This window comes from Mustelus asterias, chromosome 10 (genome assembly GCF_964213995.1).
Source record: "Mustelus asterias chromosome 10, sMusAst1.hap1.1, whole genome shotgun sequence".
NCBI lineage: Eukaryota > Metazoa > Chordata > Chondrichthyes > Carcharhiniformes > Triakidae > Mustelus > Mustelus asterias.
In genome coordinates, this window is record NC_135810.1 from 66,666,118 (window position 1) to 66,689,340 (window position 23,223).

Sequence of the window (23,223 nt, forward strand, 5' to 3'; positions counted from 1 at the left end):
TTTCTCCATTTTCCAGACAGAATTTCTCATTCCAATGAATTCATTGGCAGTCAATAGGATCAAATTACCAGATCGTCCAGCATCAGTATAAATTTAAATTAGCCCATGACGAATCACAAAGAACTAATCCATTTTGGAGTGACCAGAGTTTGAATGATTGCAGTACATAAATAGGAAGAATTAACTCAATTTTGGTGCAGCTGTTCTCTTGCATTGAACTAATCTGCCTTTTACACACCATTTCCTAACCACACCTCTATAACCAGCTCAATTACAAAGTAAATTATTAAAACTTCACGAGAATCAGGTGACATTATGGATAGGCATATTGTCTTTTTGACTTTATAACCTGTGTTTTAGCTCAACTTACATCAATGGGTTAAATGTATTGCAACATTTCTTCCAAGGGTGTCATGAGTTGGGCATCAGTGATTCAGTTGCTAATGGCTGTATAAATATATATATTTATTTATTATATATATATATTTATATATATAGCACAAAAATTTACACAATTCAGTATAAAATAATTTTACTCAAATAATTAGGATGAAAAAGTGACACTCGTGAAGATTAAATATATAGCATCGTACTGTGTTCACTAGATCCTGAGCCAGAGATATAACCTTGTATGTTCTGCACCAATGTTCTATTGTTAAGGAATTGGTTCAGGTACCTGTTGCTTGTATTATTGTATTACTACTGTAATGTCAGCCAACGATGTTTGATAATAAGAATAAAATGGCTGCAATACTTTGTAGTATACCCTGGGAACTGGTTTCTTAATTTGCGAGAATGTAGACAAAAGGGGACTAAATAAATTGGGGTTTTAGATACCACTGACATTCAATGAAAATCTAGTCATATTTTTCTAATAATCTAGCAGAAAGTTCAGTAGAGGATCTGCTTGACTAATAGTGTGGAACAGTACAGCAAGCTAAAATAGGGAAGAAAGGAAAACAAAATAAAGATAATGTGTGATTGGGAAAACAGCCCATTTAACAATCTAAGAGTAGTATTCGCAATTGGACATTTAAAAATAAAACAATTTGATTAACTACCAAATGTCCTGTCGAAATAAAGTGTGCATTGTGCTATAAAAGCTTTCTTCACCCATACACCTACATTAGTGAACTTGAGAGAAAGTATTTGCATGATGATTTTTTTAGAATAATTTTACTAATTTTCAATTTATCAAATTCTCTACGTAATCCTCGATGTAACACCTGTTTTTGAAGAGTTTGAAAAAAGAAATTCTGTCATCCTGCCAAAAGATGGAGCTGTTTTGAAAGCTTTTCAACTTGTATGGAGACCGAATTAAATTATGCCTGCAACACTTCAGTGAAACATTAAGTTTCTAATTTTAGGATAGCAATTAGTTGACACTATTAGCATTAACCACTACCTATCCTAGGGCTACATCGTTCCACTTAAATGACAGTTTCCATCACAACCTATACATTTTCAATTCCACCAATACATTCCGAATCCTTCAAATTTTGTGTTGTTGTTTCTCCTTCCCATTCTTCTCTCCAACATTGATCATAAACACTTTGCCTTGGAGGATGACCTGGATACACACAATTGTATCAAGAGATGGTAGGTAATTTTCTATTTCAGTGCCACTCCTGTCTGGTTAAGATACAGAATATTCAATAAAATATCCTGGGGTTACTGCAAAACCACTTTCAGTTGCATTAAAAGACTTGTGATAGAGACTATTTACTAACCACTCATTTACATCCATATTCTATTTGAGGCAGCTTATCAATACATAACTTCATAGCAGGTCAGGCACCATCTTTGGAGAGAGAATCTCAATTCTGATGAGAGGTCATCAACCAGATATGTTGACTCTGTTTTTCGCTCTCTAGAGGCATTACCTGAATTGCTCAGTTTTTCCAGCAATTTATGTTCTTGTTTCAGATTTCCAGCAGCTTTGGTATTTTGCTTTGGAGTTGGGACTACATAGCTATGCTTTGAAATACTAATCTTTGAAGCTGAAGAAAGATGTGTGTAAATAGCATACATCATTCCTCGACACAGTGTAAGCACTAGAACTGCCCACAGTCACATTTTTCAGTTCACTATCTTCTTGAACTTCAATCAGATCTTAAAATAAGATTGCAATCACAGAAAACACATGTAGGGTTTTGTACGTTACTAACTGTAAGTCAAAATAGAATTTAAAACTTAAGCTAGCATGAGGCAGTTTTTGTAAACACTAAAAGGCCCCCTGTTCATAAATTAGATTTCAAGACTAAAAACATAGAATCCCTACGTGCAGAAAGAGGCCATTCGACCTAACGAGCCTGGACCAACAACAATCCCACCCCAGCCCTATCCCTGTAACCCCACATATTTGCCCTGCTAGTTCCCCTGACATGAAGGGGCAATTTAGCATGGTCAATCAACCTAACCTGCACATCTGTGGTGTGGGAGGAATTCGGAACATCCGGAGGAAACTCATGCAGACATGGAAGAATGTGCAAACTCCACATAGACAGTGTCTTGAAGCCGTAAGTGAACCTGGGTCCCTGGTGCTGTGAAGCAGCAGCGCTAACCACTCTGCTGCACTAATATTGTTGGTTGAGTACAAAAAAGACAAGTGGAGAATAGAGCACATCTTAGGCATGACAGGAAGAGGAGACCGCATTGTTTCATAAAGATTTATCTTGAACAGGACTCCCTATGATTTTTCCCCTAGATAATGTCATATCCAATCATGGCATATGGAGTATAAAGCAGTTTCACAACATAATACAATTTCTGAACATTCTTAAGTGCTCAGTTCCAATTTAGAACCCCTTTGAGAATGAAAATAAAGCTGAAAATTCAGACATGATTAAAAAGATTGTTATTATCCATTGTAACAAGTGTGACAGATATCAGAAGCAAGATATTCCAAAATAATTTTCAAACCAGCTTGATTACTATGAAAAGCATCATGTATTCAAAACATCTTGCAGAAAAGAAAACGATTTGCAAATATCAGTTTATACAGTTTGAACACCATTGGTAAGAAAGTCTGTAGAATTTATGATTTCCAAAAATTTGGGTTTTGGGACAATCTTCGGTGAAAATTCTCATACCTGAGGGATGGAAAACAAGAGAAGCACACATGATTAGCAGCATAATTAACTTTGCAAAATAAACATTAAAACAATTAAGATATTGGTTTTCTTGGTGTATCTACTGAAATTAGTATGCATCAACAATTTCTGATCCCCATTTGGTCTATCTCTTCCTTTTAGATTCTCTAAATGTAAAAAAAAACAAAATATATTGTTCTTTTTGAGGCAAGATGGGTGGGGGAGATGGAGGAGAAAGAACCATATTTTTGGTATCTCTTTCTCAGGAAGTTTATGTCGGATGCACATGCTCAGAAATATTGAGGGTACAATTAGTTTAACTCTAAAGAATAATATTTTACTTTCAAAAAGACACAAAAGAGAAAATTAGGCCACAAGCTGCAGCAGCTCTGCTTCTTATAAAATCGGTCCAAAGGATTATTTACTATATTTCAAACTTTGACAACTTTCCTCAAAAATGATTTGCCAAAGATCCAGAGGCTAACAAAATAACCAATGATCAAAACCTCCATTTAGTACTATGGTTAGTATTACCATGTGAATCAGCAGAAAATACATGTCACAGAGACCCAGTTAACATTGAAACTATGGAGTGGTTTTAAAATTCTGAATTGGCTTGGTGCAAACAGATTTAGGCAGGGGAAAAAAAATTTTGATAAAAGAATGCATACTAATTTAAATAAATGGACCTTTGAAAACTTCCTAAAATCAACATGTGTAGGGTTTGATTTCTTTATTGAAGCAAGTGACTAAAACAAAATAACATCCCAAGCCAAATCCTTCAGTTGCTTCTTCATGAATTTAGAGTGAAATCCAGAATAGTTACACAATGTAGCAGAATAAAGAACGCCATGTTCTAGTAAAATTGAAATTAAAAAGACATAGCTCAACTGGTAAGTGAGCAGCTGATCCAAGAAGGTCATGTATCCTAGAGAAATCAAGAAATTACATAGTAGCACCACAAGCACATGGGACCATAACACTTATGGAACACAAATATAATGAATAACTATATCTTAAAACTCTGGTCTTGTTTGTACTGACCAGGGGCATGGGGACATCACATTTAAGGGCGGCACGGTAGCACAGTGGTTTATCACTGCTGCTTCACAGCTCCAGGATCCCGGGTTCGATTCCCGGCTCGGGTCACTGTCTGTGTGGAGTTTGCACATTCTCCTCGTGTCTGCGTGGGTTTCCTCCGGGTGCTCCGGTTTCCTCCCATAGTCCAAAGATGTGCAGGTTAGGTTGATTGGCCAGGTTTAAAAAATTGCCCCTTAGTGTCCTGAGATGCGTAGATTAGAGGGATTAGCAGGTAAAAATATGTGGGGGGTAGGGCCTGGGTGGGATTGTGGTCGGTGCAGACTCGATGGGCCGAATGGCCTCCTTCTGCACTGTAGGGTTTCTATGATTTCTATGATGATCTTATAATCAGACATATCCAAATTAAAATCAATATGAAATTCATATGGCAATATGAATAATTTTTAAAATATTGTTTCAGTGATATAATCGAGGGTGACTGTAGACAGTGAGGCTGATATAAACATAACTTGAAATAACTTTTCCAAGACGATTGATTGCAAATATGGCAGCCTCCAGTTTTTTACTGATGTGTTCAGTGAAATAAATAGTATAGCCAAAGCAGAATTTTCTAAATAACTATTTTCAGTGAATTCCATATATCTAGCAAATGTACAACTCAAAGGAAACTATAATTACATTACTTTTAAGATAGCTGTGGAGAATGATAAGTATAGAGTAGCATAGAGTCCCTACAGCACAGAAGGAGGCCCATCGAGTCTGTACCGACCACAATCCCACCCAACCCCTATTCCCGTAATCCCACGCATTTACCCTGCTAATTCCCGACACTAAGGGTCAATTTATCATGGCCAATCAACCTAACCCGCACATCTTTGGACTGTGGGAGGAAACCCATGTAGACATGGGGAGAATGTGCAAACTCCACAGAGACAGTGACGCGAAGCCGGAATTGAACCTGGGACCCTGGCACTGTGAGGCACTGTGCCACCCCAGAAGTTAAAATTCTAAATTGGAGCAAGACCAATTTTGATGGTATCAGGCAGGGACTTTCAACAGTTAATTGGGGGAGGCTGTGGGAAGGCAAAAGGACATCTGGTAAGTGAGAGGCTTTCAAAAAAGTGTGTGAACCAGGGTTCAGGGTAAGCACATTCTTCTTAGAGTGAAGGGCAAGGCTGGCAGAAATAGGGAACCCTGGCTGACTCAGGATACTGAGGCCCTGGTCAAGATGAAGGAGGCACGTGACATGCATAGGCAGCTGGGATCAAGTGAATCCCTTGAAGAGTATAGGGGGTGTAGAAGTAGAGTTAAGAGAGAAATCAGGAGGGCAAAAAGGGGACACGAGATTGTTTTAGCAGATAAGGCAAAGGAGAATCCAAACAGAGTAACTAGGGAGAGAGTAGGACCTCTTAAGGATCAACAAGGTCATCTATGTGCAGATCCACAAGAGATGGGTGAGATCCTAAATGAATATTTCTCATCAGTATTTACTGTCGAGAAAAGCATGGATGTTAGGAAACTTGGGGAAATAGTGGTGTCTTGAGGAATGTACATATAACAGAGAAGGTGATGCTGGAAGTCTTAAAGCGCATCAAAGTAGACAAATCCCCGGGACCTAATGAAGTGTCTCCCAGGACACTGTGGGAGGCTAGGAAGGAAATTGCAGGTCCCCTAGCAGACATATCTGAATCATCAATAGTCACAGGTGAGGTGCCTGAAGAGTGGAGGGTGACAAATGTTGTGCCTTTAAGAAAGGCTGCAGGGAAAAGCCTGGGAACTACAGGCCGGTGAGCCTCATTCGTAGTGGGAAGTTGTTAGAAGGCATTTTGAGAGACAGGATCTACAGGCATTTAGAGACGCAAGAACTGATTAGAGAAGTCAGCATGGCTTTGAGAGTGGAAAATCATGTCTCGCAAATTTGATTGAGCTTTTTGAAAGGGTAACCAAGAAAGGAGATGAGGGCAATGTAGTTGATGTTGTCTACATGGACTTTAGCAAAGCCTTTGACAAGGTACCACATGGTAGCTTGTTGCATAAGGTTAAATCTCACAGGATCCAGGGCGAGGTAGCTAAAAGGATACAAAATTGGCTTGATGACAGAAGCCAGACGGTGGTTGTAGAGGGTTGTTTTTCAAACTGGAGGCCTGTGACCAGTGGTGTGCCTCAGGGATCAGTGCTGGGTCCACTGTTATTTGTCATTTATATTAATGATTTGGATGGGAATTTAGGAGGCATGGTTAGTAAGTTTGCAGATGACACCAAGACTGGTTGCTCCAAGCGTTGCTCCTTCTTCAGTTGGGTGAAGAGTTGTATTCACAAATAGGACATACATAGACACAGACTCAATTTACAAGATAATGGTTGGAATGCGAGTCTTTACAGGTAATCAAGTCTTTACAGGTACAGACAATGCGAGTAGAGAGAAGGTTAAGCACAGGTTAAAGAGGTGTGAATTGTCTCAAGCCAGGACAGTTAGTGAGATTATGCAAGCCCAGGCAAGTCATGGGGGTTACAGATATTGTGTCATGAACCCAAGATCCCGGTTGAGGCCGCCCTCATGTGTGCGGGACTTGGCTATCAGTTTTTGCTCAGCGATTCTGTGTTGTCGTGTGTCGTGAAGGCTGCCTTGGAGAATGCTTACCCGAAGATCAGAGGCTGAATGCTCTCGACTGCTGAAGTGTTCCCCAGCAGGAAGACAACACTCCTGCCTGGTGATTGTCGAGTAGACAGTGAAGAAGGTTATCTAGGATTGCAATGGGATCTTGATCAATTGGGCCAGTTGGCTGACGAATGGCAGATGGAGTTTAATTTAGATAAATGTGAGGTGGTGCATTTTGATAGATCAAACCAGGGCAGGACTTACTCAGTTAATGGTCGGGCGTTGGGGAGAGTGACAGAAGAAAGAGATTTAGGGGTACAGGTTCATAACTCCTTGAAAGTGGAGTCACAAGTGGACAGTGTAGTGAAGGCGGCATTTGGCATGCTTCATTGGTCAGAACATTGAATACAGGAGTTGGAATGTCTTGTTGAAGTTGTACAAGACATTGGTACGGCCACACTTGGAATACTGTGTACAGTTCTGGTCACCCTATTATAGAAAGGATATTATTAAACTAGAAAGAGTGCAGAAAAGATTTACTAGGATGCTACTGGGACTTGATGGTTTAAGTTATAAGGAGAGGCTGGATAGACTGGGACTTTTTCCTCTGGAGCGTAGGAGGCTTAGGTGTGATCTTATAGAGGCCTATAAAATAATGATTGGCATAGATCAGCTAGATAGTCAATATAATTTCCCAAAGCTAGGGGAGTCTAAAACTAGAGGGCACAGGTTTAAGATGAGAGGGGAGAGACACAAAAGGGTCCAGAGGGTCAATTTTTTCATAGAGGGTAGTGAGTGTCTGGAACAAGCTGCCAGAGGTAATAGTAGAGGCGGGTACAATTTTGTCTTTTAAAAAGCGTTTAGACTGTTACATGGGTACGATGGGTATAGAGGGATATGGGTCAAACACGGGCAATTGGGACTGGCCTGGGGGCTAAAAAGAGGGGCGGTATGGACAAGTTGGGCCAAATAGCCTGTTTCCATGCTGTAAACCTCTATGACTCTATCATGAGATCTGAGCGCTTTTCCAGAACTAAGTTCAATCAAGGGGTGTACACTGAGAAAATTAACTGCTCGTACTTGCTGCATATAGATATAACAGAGATCTATATTTACCATTTCAAGACAATACTTGCTGGGATAAACATCTCAGAGGGGTTTGGGATCATCTGAGCCTGGGTCAGTGCAAATGACGTTGAAAAATTATAGAAATTGTCTAGCATCTTCTGCGTAAACTGAAAGTACAAGAAATTTATAATTATTTATAGGATATTCACACCATACCATTAGACATTTTATATGCAACTACAAGAAAGATACCAAAAAGGAAAAAAAATGCAGCAACCCAGAGGTATAAAAGACAAATGTTCAAATTTGCTTGCTGATTAAAATGACATATTTTGCAAAAAGTTACTTCCATAGGAAAAAACAGACACATTAAGCTGTGAACGTTTACAATTGTGCATGCTAGCAGATTTTCAAAGCAGCATTTGTATTACTATACAGAAAACATGAGTCACAGTTTAGGATCATGTCACTGAAAGAGCTTGGACATGAGCTATGTTAAGATGTGCTTTACAGAAAAACCATACCAAAAGGGTTTAACTTTCCAAAATAACTCCATGCTGAGTTTTAGATCAGTACACAAACTAATGATAATTACAAAGAGAGATGAAAAGCTATTTTTCCCTCAGAAAACCAGAAAATTGAAAATTCAATCCTAGCCAATATTTATCCTTCAATCGTCATCACAAAAGCAGGTTATTTGGCCTTTATCATTTCACTATTTATAGGAGTTTGCCATGAGCAAATCAGATGCTGCAATTCTTACATTACAACAGAGATTACACTTCAAAAGTACTTCACTGGTTGTGCTCTGGGATTGTGAAAGATACTTTATAAATGCAAGTCATTTTTAAATTTTTTGTTAAATGCCTGGCTATTCAGAAATAATTGGAGAAACTACATTTTGTAGGAACTACGAGAGAATGTACAGAATGCCCCAGACACCACTATCACCATCCTAGGATATGTCCTGTCTCACTGATAGGGCAGACCCACCAGAGGTGGCAGCACATTGGTCTACAGTCTGGAGGCAGTTGCCCACGCAGTCCTCAATATTGACTCCAGACCCCATAAAATCTCATGACATCAAGTCAAACATGGGCTGGTAACCATCTACTGCTACCCCCGTTCCCCAGCAATGAATCAGTACATGATTGAACACCACTTTTCACTGAGGATCACAAGGGCATAGGATGAAGTTGTCCATCACCAAGAGTGGCTTGGTAACACCACTACTGACTAGGTCCAAAACGACACAGTTGTTGGGGTGGGTTTATGACAGATGGTGAGAGAGCCAAAAAGACAGAAAAACCTACTTGACCTCATCCTCAATCTGTCACAGATGCATTTGTTTTAGATACATAGATCTCATACAGATCTAACAACTGAAAACTAGACATCCATGAAGCACTGTGGGCCATCAGCAGCAGAATTGCATACAACCACAACCTGCAACCCTCATTACCCTATATATCCCCGACTCTACCATTACCATCAAGCCAAAGGATCAACCCTGGTTGAATAAAACGCAGTAAGAAGTTTAACCACACCAGGTTAATAATAAACCTGTTGGACTTTAACCTGGTGTTGTTAAACTTCTTACTGTGTTTACCCCAGTCCAACGCCGGCATCTCCACATCATGAATAAAACGTGCAGTAAGGTCTGCCAGGAGCAGCACCAGCACACCTCATAAAAATGAGGTGTCAATCTGGTTAAGCAACAAGACAGGACTATTTACATGTCAAACAGTGTGAACAGCATGAAACAGGGCTAAGCAATCCTACAACCAACAGATCAAATCCAAACTCAGTGGTCCTGCCACCTCCTGTCATGAGTGGTGGTGGACAAATAATTGGAAGAGGCTCCACAAATATGCCCATCCTCAACGATGGGGGAGCCCCGCATACCATCACTGCGAGGACAAGGCTGAAACATTTGCAACCATCTTCAGCCAAAAGTGCTGAGTGAATGATTCATCTTGGTCTCCTTCTGAGGTCCCCAGCATCACAGATACTAATCTTCAGCTAAATCGATTCACTCCACATGATATCAAGAAACTCCTGAAGAAACTGGATATTGCAAAGGCTATGGGCCGTAACAACACTTGCAGCATGGCACTTAGATGACAACTCTACCTGTGTCATTGGGCATGTAAAGCACTCTTCAAGTTATACTATCTCCTACCCACTTCCTGCATTTGTGCAAATTAGTGACATTTTAATGTCACCATGCCAGTGACACCCCTTTTCCTCAAACAAAGATCCTTTAACAAAGATACTCACTGGGTTAATAGCTATGGAGACTTTAACACATATCTAGACACTTCACAGGCCACCACTTCAACGGGCAATAAAAGGTGCATAAGAAAATTTGTGTGCCCTTTTGAATATTTCTTTATTGTAACTGACATTAGCTTTACTTGGGCAGCACATTGACACAGTGGTTAGCACTGCTACCTTACAGCACCAGGGACCCGGTTTTGATTCCAGCCTTGGGTGACTGTGTGGAGTTTGCAAGTTCTCCCCCTGTCTACATTGGTTTTCTCCAGGTGCTCCGGATTCCTTTCACAGTCCAAAGATGTGTAGATTAGCCATGGTAAATGAGCAGGGATAGGGTGGAGATTGGGCCTGGGTAAGATGCTCTTTCAGAGAGTTGGTGCAGACTTGAGGTCCAGTCCTCCTGCACTGTAGGGACTCTATGGTTATGGTTCTATGGTACTTAAGCAATTTTCTCACATTATAAATATCCTGTCCAGCCAGAGGCAACAGATTAAGGAAAAAAATGTTAATACATTAGAGATCACAAACATGAGGATTCAAGCTTACAAATGTGATGCTGTTATGGTGTGTAACTTCAAACTATACACTAGCAAGTTTCTTAAATTATAATGCAGAATCAACATCCCAGGATACAAGTTACAACCAACAAAACTAGCAACCTTTTCTGATATTCCAAGCGGGAGAAATCTTGATCTGATATTTTCAAAATGCTACACCTTCATGTTATGGAATGATGGATAACATTCACATTCAAAAAATGTGTTAGCTATTGTACTTACCTGTGTAAATGAATCGACTGTTGATACAGCTGCACTTGCTACTGGAGTTTGTTGTGTCAATAGTTCTACAGGTTCCACAGAGATTCCTATTTGAGCAACAGATTGAGTTTGTGCAATATTCATCATTCCAAAAGGATGCTGGCCAGCTTCCTCTGCAAGGAGATATACAATTCTATTAATATATAATTTTATTAAAAATCCAGATCAATTTAATGTATACTCTGCAAAATGTAAAGTAAGTCTAGAGAAATAGAACAGTAACACAATGAAGTTACTTGAAGTTAAAATGAAAAAACACAGAATTAACATGTTATTTGTATATCACTGTGCAGTGAGAATTTGTTTAAAATGTACAACACAGACATTTGATCTTTGATATTGAGGTATTGGAAAAAAATGCAGTAGAGTTTTATTGGGAGAAATTATTTGTAAAAGCGCTTATATTTGACAGTCAATGCCAAAGTTGAATTTTATCCATTCCAGATGAATTTGGCAACATATCAATACAATTTAAATTATTTTTAAAATCTTCATACCACAAGGTCACAACTTTGCTGATTTCCAACACTGATTAATATATTTCCATTAGTCAATCTTATATATGACCTTATACTTTACTTGCTTCAGTACACACATCAAATTTTGGACCTTAAGGAATGCTATGAGCATATTAAGGTGAGGTCCAGCAACAATGAACAATCTGGGTAACCCAAGCTGTTTAGCAAGTATTTTTAGCAGGGTGGTGTGCAGAAATACATACTACAGTCCATTGCTCCATCCATATATCATCAACACTGGCTGAACAGAAATATACGAGTAAGATTACAAATTTCAATCGGTAGATTAATGGAGGAAGGATTCTAATATTAGAAATTCCATCATCAATTATGTATTTTTTAAATGAAGCCAACAGTTCAATAGAAGTTTTATTTTTATGTAAAAGTGAACTAATGCACAGTATAATTCTTGGTGGTCCAGGGCTAAAAACATTTGTTTGTGCAGAAATAAACCATACAGTCCCAGAAGATTTCAGGTCTGTACCAAAATAGGACTCACTACCACCTCTCAACTTGAAATTGGCTATCCACCAGCAAAACAGCCCAATGCCACTCATTTTCTAAACTCATTCCAAAAGAAAAGACATTTGAGCAAGGTGCCGGAGGAAGGCTGATGTCCATGTTGCCATAACCCAGTAGTCAGCAATTTAGAACATAAGAAGAAATGTAAGTGAAAATCCTGCAGTAGCAAAAGAAAATCACGATGTCAGATGTTATGACGCCAGCCATCACATTACTTTGTTCCACTCACAATTTCTCCAACTGGGGAGTAGATGATGCCAACTCAGCAGGATTCAGATAACATGCAGGTTGAAGCTCATCAGTAGGAAGAACAGTCACACAGATAATGACCATCACCAATAACAGAAAGCCCAGCAATATTTCAATGGCACCAGGTCTGGGGATCACCACTGACCAGAAGCTGAACTAGGCCAGCCATATTAACACAACACCTACAATAGCATGTACTCTGCAACATGTGACTTCTCTCCTGATGCTTCAAAATCTTCACCATCTAGAAGACTCGAGCCAGAAATGTAATAGGTTGCTGACCATTCATATGGATGGCTGCAATTTCAACAAGTCAAGAACTAGACACTCTCCAAGATGGAGCAATTCACTCGACTGATGCTTCTACCACTGAACTTAATGAACACCCACAACTGCACTGTGGCTGTATGTGCAATCCGCATGGTGTACATAACAACTGACTATAGTTACTTTCGTAGTTCCTCCATTGTGATCTCTACTAGCAAGAAGGACAAGAGCACTGATGTTCTGGATGCACAATTATCTTCAACACTGCCTCCAAATTGTACATGGGCTGGTCAGAATACTGGAACTTCCTGTCTAATACCATTATCAAAAAGACCAATGTTTCAAGAAAGTCCACCATCACCTTCTAAGCAAAACAAAGGTAAAGCAATAAACATCATTCACATCCTTAGAACAAATATATACATTTTTAAACTCCATTGGATAGGCAAAAAGGTTAAACTGGAGCTCAATAATTCCAATAACCAAAGTGCAACTAGAAAGAACGGAGGGATATAAAACAAGGTAGATAAAATACCTTATTAGCCACTGCTACCTAATCTGTCAAAAATAGAAGTAGATGTTCAAAAAATATAAATGGACAACCCTTTCAAGTACTTTCATAATGTATGCTTAACTATCTGGTACTGACCTTTGATTTTGATAGGGCATTGATAGCCTGCCAAGGAAAGTCACATGATAGTGCATTCTATTTTCATTTTTGAGAAACAGGAAAGAAGACCACATTATCTCAATTTTAAGCCAAAATATTAATTTAAAATGTCCAACAGAAAAATACACTGGAAGTTACAAATTATAAGACTGAGCAAGTTTTATTTTCCATTTGGCATAGCTACCTAGGAAACAATGACAAACTTTTCTGGATAATCCAAATGAATTCTGGGGTAGAGGTGAATCTCAGTACTCTTGGCATTCAAGATGCTCACCTTATATGTCAGTTAAGAAGCAGATATCCAGAGGTGTATAATTGTATTAATAAGCATTAAGAAACTATAAAAATGTTATACTGTTTATCACAGCATCAATAGTTGTTGAATAGCATGTACACTTACTAGCATTTTGAGTAACAAGTGTAGTCAACATAACATGTATTTGCTCCTCTAAGCAAACAGCCCATGCAGTAAAGGTTCTTAAATCATCAAAAACAGCATTAGAGTTTTACAGTGGTTGAACAAAAATCTAAACCAAGGTGTACTATCAAACCATTTTTTGAAGATCTAACTTTAGATGAAGGGTGAAATGGAATACTGTCACTCCAAATTCTTTGCAACTGTTAACTGGGGTAAAATATACTTTTCTGCAACAGTGATGTGTCAGTTTGGTGGCCTCTGATCATATAGTACATCTCTCACTGAAGAAAGCAATATGTCCTTTTAACTATCACATTTCAATCACAGTTGGCCAGTCAGCACTAGTGTAACAGATTTCAGCAAAATTGGAAGAACATTGATTGGACTTTTGCGTAATGAACTTAAAATAATGCAATTCAGTTGTAATAAATGTTAGGTTAGTTCAATGACAGCATTCTTACTGGAGCCAAAAGGTTATGAGCTTAAGCCTACACTGCTTGAACACGTAATCTAGCCTAATATTTCAGGCAAATACTAAGGAAATGCTGATCCTTTGAGACGATTTGTTAAATCAAGATCTTCTCTTGTCTGTTCAAGTGGACAGGAAAGGATCCATGACACTACTTGGAAAAGAGCAGGGGACTTCAGGCTAACATTTACCGGCGTCTATTTGCCTACAGCACCAATATGTTTATTGGACTAGCTGTGTACAAAACAGCTGCTATATTTGCCTGTGTAAATGAAACTACAACTCAGAAGTAATTAATTGGTTGTAAAGTACGGCCAGATGTACCGAGAATATCTATATAGTTGTTTGTTTTTCTTCCTATCTCTATTAGTATGTTACTCCAATGAAAGGCCACCTTCTACTTACCTGTCTTTAACTTTGATATTTTGAAGATTGCACTAGGTTTTTCATTAGTTATGAATCCCAGCAACTGCCAAACTGGCATTCCACTCTTGTCAGGATATGAGAAATACACAGATCCTCCTGTTCCTACAGGGAATGGTGTTGTCCCCAGCATAAAGACCACCACGTGATTGACATTCTCATAATCAGGAAGGTTAAATACAAATTTCCCCTCTGCAACTGGTTGTGCATCTGTCTGCACCTGGGCAAGGGAGAAAAACCCTATTAGTGCACACAGAATACAAGTAGCAGAAGCCTGAGATATATTCCAATAATTTCACAACAGCAGAAAGGAAAATAGCATTAAAAAGATGGAGACACACAAAAAGAATTACAGAAAAAAAATACAAATTTTCTTTTCCATTGTGTTCAAAAGAAAAGCCACGAGACATCAACTGATAGTTCCCTATTCTCAATGTTTACAATTTGGGCTGTCTCTTTATTTTCCTTGATGATAGTAAGCAAGTTGACATTTTTAATATGCATAGTAATGTCTCATTACATAGTATTACACACGATTTATACCACAGAAACAAGCCATTTAGCCCAACAGGTGTATGCCAGTTTTTATGCTCCACACGAGCTTCCACTATTAATCTATCCTGGTCTTTCTCCCTCCTGTGTTTATCCATCTTTCCCCTTTAATACATTTATGCTATCCATCTCAACTAATCCACAGGATAGCAAATTCTACATTCTAACCAACCCTATCAACCCAGCAAAAGCCATCCTTACTAACATCTGGGACATGTGCCAAAATTGAGAGTGCTGTCCTACGGACTAATTAAGCCTGACGGTCAACTCACCAAATCATGTCACAGAACCACCATCCCTAGGCAAGACCTGTCCCACCAGCAGAAGAGACCCACCTATGCAGTCAGGAGAGAACCTCCCTGGGAGTCCACAATGTTGACTCCAGGCCCCATGAATTCTCATGTCAACAGATCAGACACAGACAAGGGAAGCTTCTGTTGATTACCACTTACCGCCTTCCATGCCCCTGCCCCACAGCTTGACACATGAGTACTCCATCATGGTGAACACCAATTGGAAGAATCAGTGAGGACAGCATGGATAGAGAATGTACACTGGGTGGAGAACTTCAATGTCCACACATGAGAAAGAGCTCAGCAGTGCCACTAGAGACCAAGCCCTAAAGTACATAACTGCTAGGCTGGATCTGGTGATGAGGGATTCAACAAGGAAAAACCTACTTGACCTCATCCTCACCAATCTACTTGCCATAGAGATGCATCTGTCCATGGCAGTATTGGTAGAAGTGATCATCATACAGCCCTAGTGGAGACAAAAATCCCACCTTCAGACTGAACATTCCTCTGTTGTGTTGTGTGGCATTACCATTGTGCCAAACGGAATGACTTAGATCTAGCAACTTTGAACTTGTATAATGTTTGAAATGATGCTTGAAACTTGTACATATGATGCACTAAGTGTAATTCTACCAAGATGTACAAGATACTAGGGCCATCAGCAATACAATTGTACTCACCCATAAGCTGTAACCTCATGGCCCAGCATATTCCCCACTCTACAATTACGATTAAGCTGGGACATCAACCAAGTGTAACAAAGATTACAGGAGGGGACGCCAGGAACAGTAAAAATGAGGTGTCAACCTGGTGAAGCTACAATATGGGATACTTGCATGCCAAATAGCAGAAGTGGCATGTGATAGACAGAGCTAAATGATTCCACAACCAATGAACAGATCCGCAATCCTGCCACATCCAGTAATGCATGGTGATGGACAATTAAGCAACTACCCAGAAAAGAAGGCTCCCAAATATCCCCATCCTCAATGGGGGAGCCTGCAAAAGACAAGGATGAAGCATTTGCAACCATCTTCAGCCAGAAATGCATAGTGAATGAGCCATCCCAAACTCCTCCTGAGGCCTCCAACATCACAGATGCCACCTTCAGCCAATTTAATTCATTCTATTGATATCAAGAAATGGCTGTAAGCACTGGATGCAGCAAAGGCTGTGGGCCCTGACAACATACCAGCAGTGCTGAAGACTTGGGCTCCAGAAGTAGCTGTACCCTAACCCAAGCTGTTCCTGTACAGCTACAACACTGGCATCTACCTGACAATGTGAAACAATGCCCAGGTATGTCTAGTACACAAAAAAGCAGGAAAGATCCAACCCAGCCAATTACCACACTATTACTCTGCTCCCAATCATCAATAAAATGATAGAAGGTGTCGTCAACAGGGTTATGAAGCGGCATTTGCTTAGCAATAACCTGCTCACTAATGTTCAGTTTGGGTTCTGCCAAGGCCACAAGGAAGGGATGTGTGCGTGCGCAATGAGGGGTGGGGATTGTTCACTGAAGATCGCACAATATTCAGTACTATTTGCGACTCCTCAGATAATGAGATCGTCTGTGTCCATATGCAGCAAGAATGAACAACTTTCAGTCTTAGGCTGATAAGTGGCAAGTAACATTCACACCACTCAAGAGCCAGGCAGTGACCATCTCCAATAAAAAAGATTCTAACCATTTCTCCTTGACATTCAATGGCATTACTACGGCTGAATCCCCCACTGTCAACATCCTGGGGGCTACTATTCACCAGAAAGTGAACTGGAACAGCCATATAAATACTGTGGCTACAAGAGAAGGTAGAGGCTGGAAATTCTGAAGCAGGTGACAAATCTCCTGTCTCCCTGAAGCTTGTCTACCATTGACAAGAAAGTCAGGATTGTGATGGAATATTCTCTACTTTCCTGGACGAGTGCAGCTCCAACAACTCTCAAGATGCTTGACACCATTCAGGACAAAGCAGCCCACTTGATTGACACCCCATCCACCAATTCAAACATTCACCCCCAAAGCATCAGGGCAGCAGTGTGTACCATATTCAAGATGCATTGCAGCAACTCATCCAGCATGGTTCAACAGCATTTTTCAAACTTGCAACCTCTACCACACAGAAGGCGAAAGGAAGCAGATGCAGGAGAATATCCCCACTGCAAGTTCTCTCCAAGACAGTCACCATTCTGACTTGGAATTCTTTCACTGTTCCTTCACTGTTGCTGGGTTTAAATCTTGGGAATTCCCTTCCGAACAGAACTGATAGTGTACCTGCACGACATGGACTGCAGCAGTACAAGAAGCTGATTCACCACCTTCTGAATTAGGGGTGGGCAAACAATGCCCACATCCCATGAAAGAACAATAGAAGACTTGGTCTAACCAAGATTTTAAGTAAGTTTACCTTCATTTTTCTGTTTTTGAATTTTATCCCTCTAGACGTGAACTCCAATGATTGATTTGCATTTGTTAACCTGCATGGCCATTTTTAATAACTTATAAGTTTGTACTCAGTATCCCTTTACACACTCTACCACATTTGGACTCTAATTTTCCAAGGAAGAAATCATTAGTGCTTATACCTTGCTCTTACCTATATTGAAATTGTTTTGTTATTTACACACCAAGTTTACAAACCCAAGTTTATTAATGTCTTGTATTTGTCACAGTCTTCCTCAGCACTAACTATACACCATTCACCGACCACCCCACCCATCAACTTGGTGTCATCAGCAACGTTTTAATGTTGCATTATTTCCAATTTCCATGTAATCATTAATGCTATGTGATAATAGCAGCTTCAATCCTTGTAGAACACCATTTCCAATCTTCTGTCAAAAATCTGCCATCAACCCAGGAAGCAGTATCAGTTATTAGGACACTTTCTATAGAAAGGAAAAAAATCCTGCAGGTGTTAGCAGTTGATTGTGTGTATTTTCTTTACCTGGATAATCCTTAGGAACTTCCAAGTGATTGCAGCAAGACTTAACCATCATGTGCTATTTGAAACCACTGACAGTGCATCAATGTTGTTTCTATGGATTTCCAGAAGACAATAAAAATGTATGGCATTAAAGGTGACCGTATAATATTGGTTAGAAATCAGTTGGGGTACAGGTGATAAAAAGTAGGGATAAACTAGGGAGCGCAGTCTCAAAATAAGGGGTGGGCCATTTAGGACTGAGATCAGGAAGGATTTCTTCACTCAGAGGATGGTGAATCTTTGAAATTCTCTGCCTCAGACAGCTGTGAAGACAGTGTTGAAGGAGAAGATCAGCCATGATCTCACTGAATGACAGAGAGGACCTGAACAGCTGAATGGCCTATTTGTACTCAATTTCTTATGTTCTTATAAAGGAAATGTGACAAGTGATGTTTCCCAGAGATCAATACTGGGCCTTAGTTTTCACCATTTGTAAGGAAAATAAAGTTATCTACCCAAATTTCCATATGGCACAAACTCAGGAGGCACAGTAAGTTCCATAGATGGGAGCTGAAAGTTACAAAGGCCACAAATAGCGTGGGAACAATTGTGTCAGTTCCCAATATGACAGTGTAAGATTTGTCTTTCTTGCATCCAAAATAGACAAACAAAATATTTTCTTACTGGAGAAAGTATTGAGCTATTAAGACATTTAGGTGTCTATGCACTGCTCAATATTAGTGCTCTGCTAACAAAAGCAATCAAAATATCTAATGGAACGTTATCCTTTATCTCAAGTGGCTTGGTATAGATAAGTGGGCAAATTATGTTTCAATTGTTCACTGATGAGACCTCTTCTGGAGAATTGCATAGAGTTTTGAGCACTACACTTCAAGATATACTGGCCTTGGAAGACGGACAACACAAATTATGAAATAAGATATACAGGACCAGTTCCATAAACTTGGCTTGTCTGGCTTCAATTTAGAAGATTGATGGTTGATTCAATTGAGATGTTTACAACGTCAAAACAATCAATAGAGGGGAAATAGAAAAAACTCCCCCCCTCTGGTTGAGGAATCCAGATGTGGAGATGCCGGCATTGGACTGGGGTAAACACAGTAAGAAGTTTAACAACACCAGGTTAAAGTCCAACAGGTTTATTTGGTAGCATTGTGTGGCTTTTGCTACCAAATAAACCTGTTGGACTTTAACCTGTTGTTGTTAAACTTCTTACTGAGGAATCCAGAACTTGGGAGGCAACCTCTGCCTCCAATCTAGAAAACAAATGCAGGTATTTTGTAATGTTAATGGTGCTAAGTTGTAGCTGTTCAATACCTAGATGCTGATTTGTGTATTTGGTGAGATTCTGTGTAGTTTTAATCTCCACCGTGTGAAAATGATTTTACAATGAAAACATAACTTAAGTCCAGTAGTTATATATGGGTCTTATTTTTCTATGGGTAGACAAAAATTCTTAAGTACTTGAGAGGAGAGAAACATTACTGATTACACAGGGATGTATATTTGTTTCAAAAATAGTAGTGCATTGAACTAAATATTTATAAACTCAGTACACCTATTTTATAGAATTTTAGATTATGAAGGTTGATATATCTGCTAATTCTCAGACAAGAAAGCTGTAAAACCAGACTAAAAAGTGAAAGTCAGCTATAAGAAAATCTAAAAGCAAAGTAGTCTACTCCTTATATTGTACAACACCAACTACATTCAAAGCACCTTTAAAACTGAAAAAAAAATCCAAAAGCATATCACAGAAACATAACCAAAACAAAAATTGAAGTAAACCAAATCGGAGTAAAATCTTGGTCAGAGGTAGGATTTAAGATGTGTGTTAAAGAAAAGGTGGACAGGCAAAGTGGTTTGGGAAGGGAATTTCAGAACTCGTGGCTGAAGAGATATTTACCAAAGGGGGAGGTGAAAGAAATTGGTGACGCACAAGAGCTCCTCCTATGCATGTCCAATTTGAATCACTCCACCACCGGTAGCTATGCCCTCCCAAACTTCTCTGGTTCCTTACCACCCCCGCCCCTCTTCAGACACTCCTTAAAGCCTACCTCTGACTAAGCTTTTTAATCACCTGTCCTAATATTTCTTGATGTGGCTAAGTGTCCAATTATGTTTAACAATGCTCTTGAGGAGCACTTTGGGACATTTAGCTTTGTTGAAGACACTTAAAAATATATAAGCTATTGTTATTGAAATGAAACTCATGGACATGATGCGCTCAGAATGTGAGCGAGATGGGAAAGAAGCTAAGGAAAGATCCTCACAGATAAAAGGAAAAGGGACTGTAGCAGGTGACTGGAGAGATGGTTTCACTCATACTAACAAAGAAGTCCTTGAGCTCAAATAAACAGAACATGTTGGACAAATTCAGCAGGTCTAGCAACATTTGTGGTGAAACAACATTTCAAGTCCATATGACTTATACACTCGTTAAACTTGTTGGAGGAGAGGATGAAGGATACATGGAAGAGGAATTTAAGGGAACATTTATGTTGAGTGAAAGACACGTGCATTTTTGGGTTCCGGTATGATTCGGACTGGGTGTTATTGACAGAAGAGGATATCACACTCGTGCTTGATGTAGAACAGTCAGATATATCCTTGTGGATGGCAAAACCAGACATTCAAATCTGCACCATATGGCTTGAGCGCAAAGAATGGGAACGGCAAGAGACCTAATAAAACTAATGTGATTTTTAAACATTCAAAATCTATGTTTTTTTAAATATTGCCTCATTGCCTTAAATGTATAGGTAATTTCATAACCAAAAGTAAACACTCTACAAGCACCAAAGTTAAGCATTTCTCAAAAATTCATCGCGTAAAACAGAATTGAAGTCAATTGTAAAAGCAAAATACTGCCGATACTGGAAATCTGAAATAATATTATCAGAAATTGCTGGAAAGAGTCAGCAGGTAAGTGAGCAGTCGGGTGGGCGAAGTATTGCCAGCATTCTTTTGCTTTATATTGAAGTCAATTGATCCATTTTTTTCCTCAAAATACAACTTTCACTCACCGCTGCTTCCAATAACAACTTTTCACAGACCTCTCACTCTCAGCTCCTATACTTGTTTGAAATAAACTAGGAGATCCCCCATTGTGCCGATAAGGTGAGGGGGCAAGTGTTGAATCAAAATGAACTTACCAATCGACCCGCAACCAGGCATCCGAACATTGTCTCACCAAACACACCTCCCCTTTCTGATCAGAATGCAACTCTCACCAATGTCTGACATGTCAGTGTCTTCGCCGCCGCCCCTCACCGAGCGGCCCAGAAGCTTCTGGAAGCCTCAATGCGCCGCCGCCAGAGACCGCCCGCCCTCCGACCTTTCACCCGGAAGAAGTTGGCCGATCTCGGTACCATCAGTATATCGGAGATGTCGAATCCAGGCTTCGAGGCGCCCTCAGAACTTCTTTAACTTTACACTGATCACATTTTGCATTGTTTAAAGTTCATTTATTCGTGTCACAAGTAGACTTACATTAACACTGCAATGAAGTTACTGTGAAAATTGCGACTTTAATCCATTCCTATTTATATCATTGAGATAGACTGCTGCTGAAAGTTGATTTTATTAATTTCCCAGCTAAACATGTTGCCGTCTATAAATACCAGAGGAAATACTCTCCTTGAATTGAGTATAGTTGGGTGCATATTGTTATGGAGAGTTCCCTGTGTCGCTACGGTATCGCTATCGGGAAAACCCTCCATTAGTTGGAGTCGTACCTGGCACAAAGGAAGATGGTTGGGAGTCAATCATCTAAAACCTTAAAAGAGGCCAGGACATCCCTGCAGGAGTTCCTCAGAATAGTATCCTCGGCTTCATCAATGGCCTTCCCTCCATCATAAGATCAAAGAACAGTACAGCACAGGAAACAGGCCCTTCGGCCCTCCTAGCCTGTGCCGCTCCTTGGTCCAACTAGACCAATCGTTTGTATTCCTCCATTCCCAGGCTGCTCATGTGACTATCCAGGTAAGTCTTAAACGATGTCAGCGTGCCTGCCTCCACCACCCTACTTGGCAGCGCATTCCAGGCCCCCACCACCCTCTGTGTAAAAAACATCCCTCTGATATCTGAGTTATACTTCGCCCCTCTCACCTTGAGCCCGTGACCCCTCGTGAACGTCACTTCTGATCTGGGAAAAAGCTTCCCACCGTTCACCCTATCTATCCTCTTCATAATCTTGTACACCTCTATTAGATCTCCCCTCATTCTCCGTCTTTCCAGGGAGAACAACCCCAGTTTACCCAATCTCTTCTCATAGCTAAGACCCTCCATACCAGGCAACATCCTGGTAAACCTTCTCTGCACTCTCTCTAACGCCTCCACGTCCTTCTGGTAGTGCGGCGACCAGAACTGGACGCAGTACTCCAAATGTGGCCTAACCAGCGTTCTGTACAGCTGCATCATCAGACTCCAGCTTTTATACTCTATACCCTGTCCTATAAAGGCAAGCATACCATATGCCTTCTCCACCTGTGTTGCCACCTTCAAGGATTTGTGGACTTGCACACCTCTGTGTTTCTATACTCCTGATGACTCTGCCATTTATTGTATAACTCCTCCCTATATTATTTCTTCCAAAATGCATCACTTCGCATTTATCCGGATTAAACTCCATCTGCCACCTCTCCGCCCAATTTTCCAGCCTATCTATATCCTGCTGTATTGCCCGACAATGCTCTTCGCTATCCGCAAGTCCAGCCATCTTCGTGTCATCCGCAAACTTGCTGATCAGAAGTGGAGATTTTCACTGACTGCACAACGTTCAGCACCATTCCTGATACCTAAGATACTGAAGGATCTCACGTCAAAATGCAGGAGGATCTGGGCAATATCCAGGCCTGGGATGACAAGTGCCTCTGCACTTTTACAGGAAATCCGCCATTGTTTGCAGCCAATAAAATATTTATAAAGTGTTGGAAATAATTTTACAATGTATGAAACGGTCCTCTCAGCTTCACAACCACATTCAGACCTG

At 40.0% G+C, this 23,223-nt stretch overlaps 1 protein-coding gene across 1 annotated transcript; it reads right to left on the minus strand.

The window, feature by feature from the left end:
• Nucleotides 1–2,840: 2,840 nt before the first annotated feature.
• Nucleotides 2,841–21,568, minus strand: hikeshi (heat shock protein nuclear import factor hikeshi). Its single transcript, XM_078221818.1, has 5 exons — nucleotides 21,386–21,568; nucleotides 14,414–14,651; nucleotides 10,857–11,008; nucleotides 7,849–7,967; nucleotides 2,841–3,092 (listed from the first exon to the last, which is right to left on the minus strand). The coding sequence occupies exons 1-5, from the start codon at nucleotides 21,413–21,415 to the stop codon at nucleotides 3,038–3,040; spliced, it is 594 nt and encodes a 197-aa protein (XP_078077944.1). The 5' UTR covers nucleotides 21,416–21,568; the 3' UTR covers nucleotides 2,841–3,037.
• Between the last annotated feature and the right edge of the window lie 1,655 nt (nucleotides 21,569–23,223).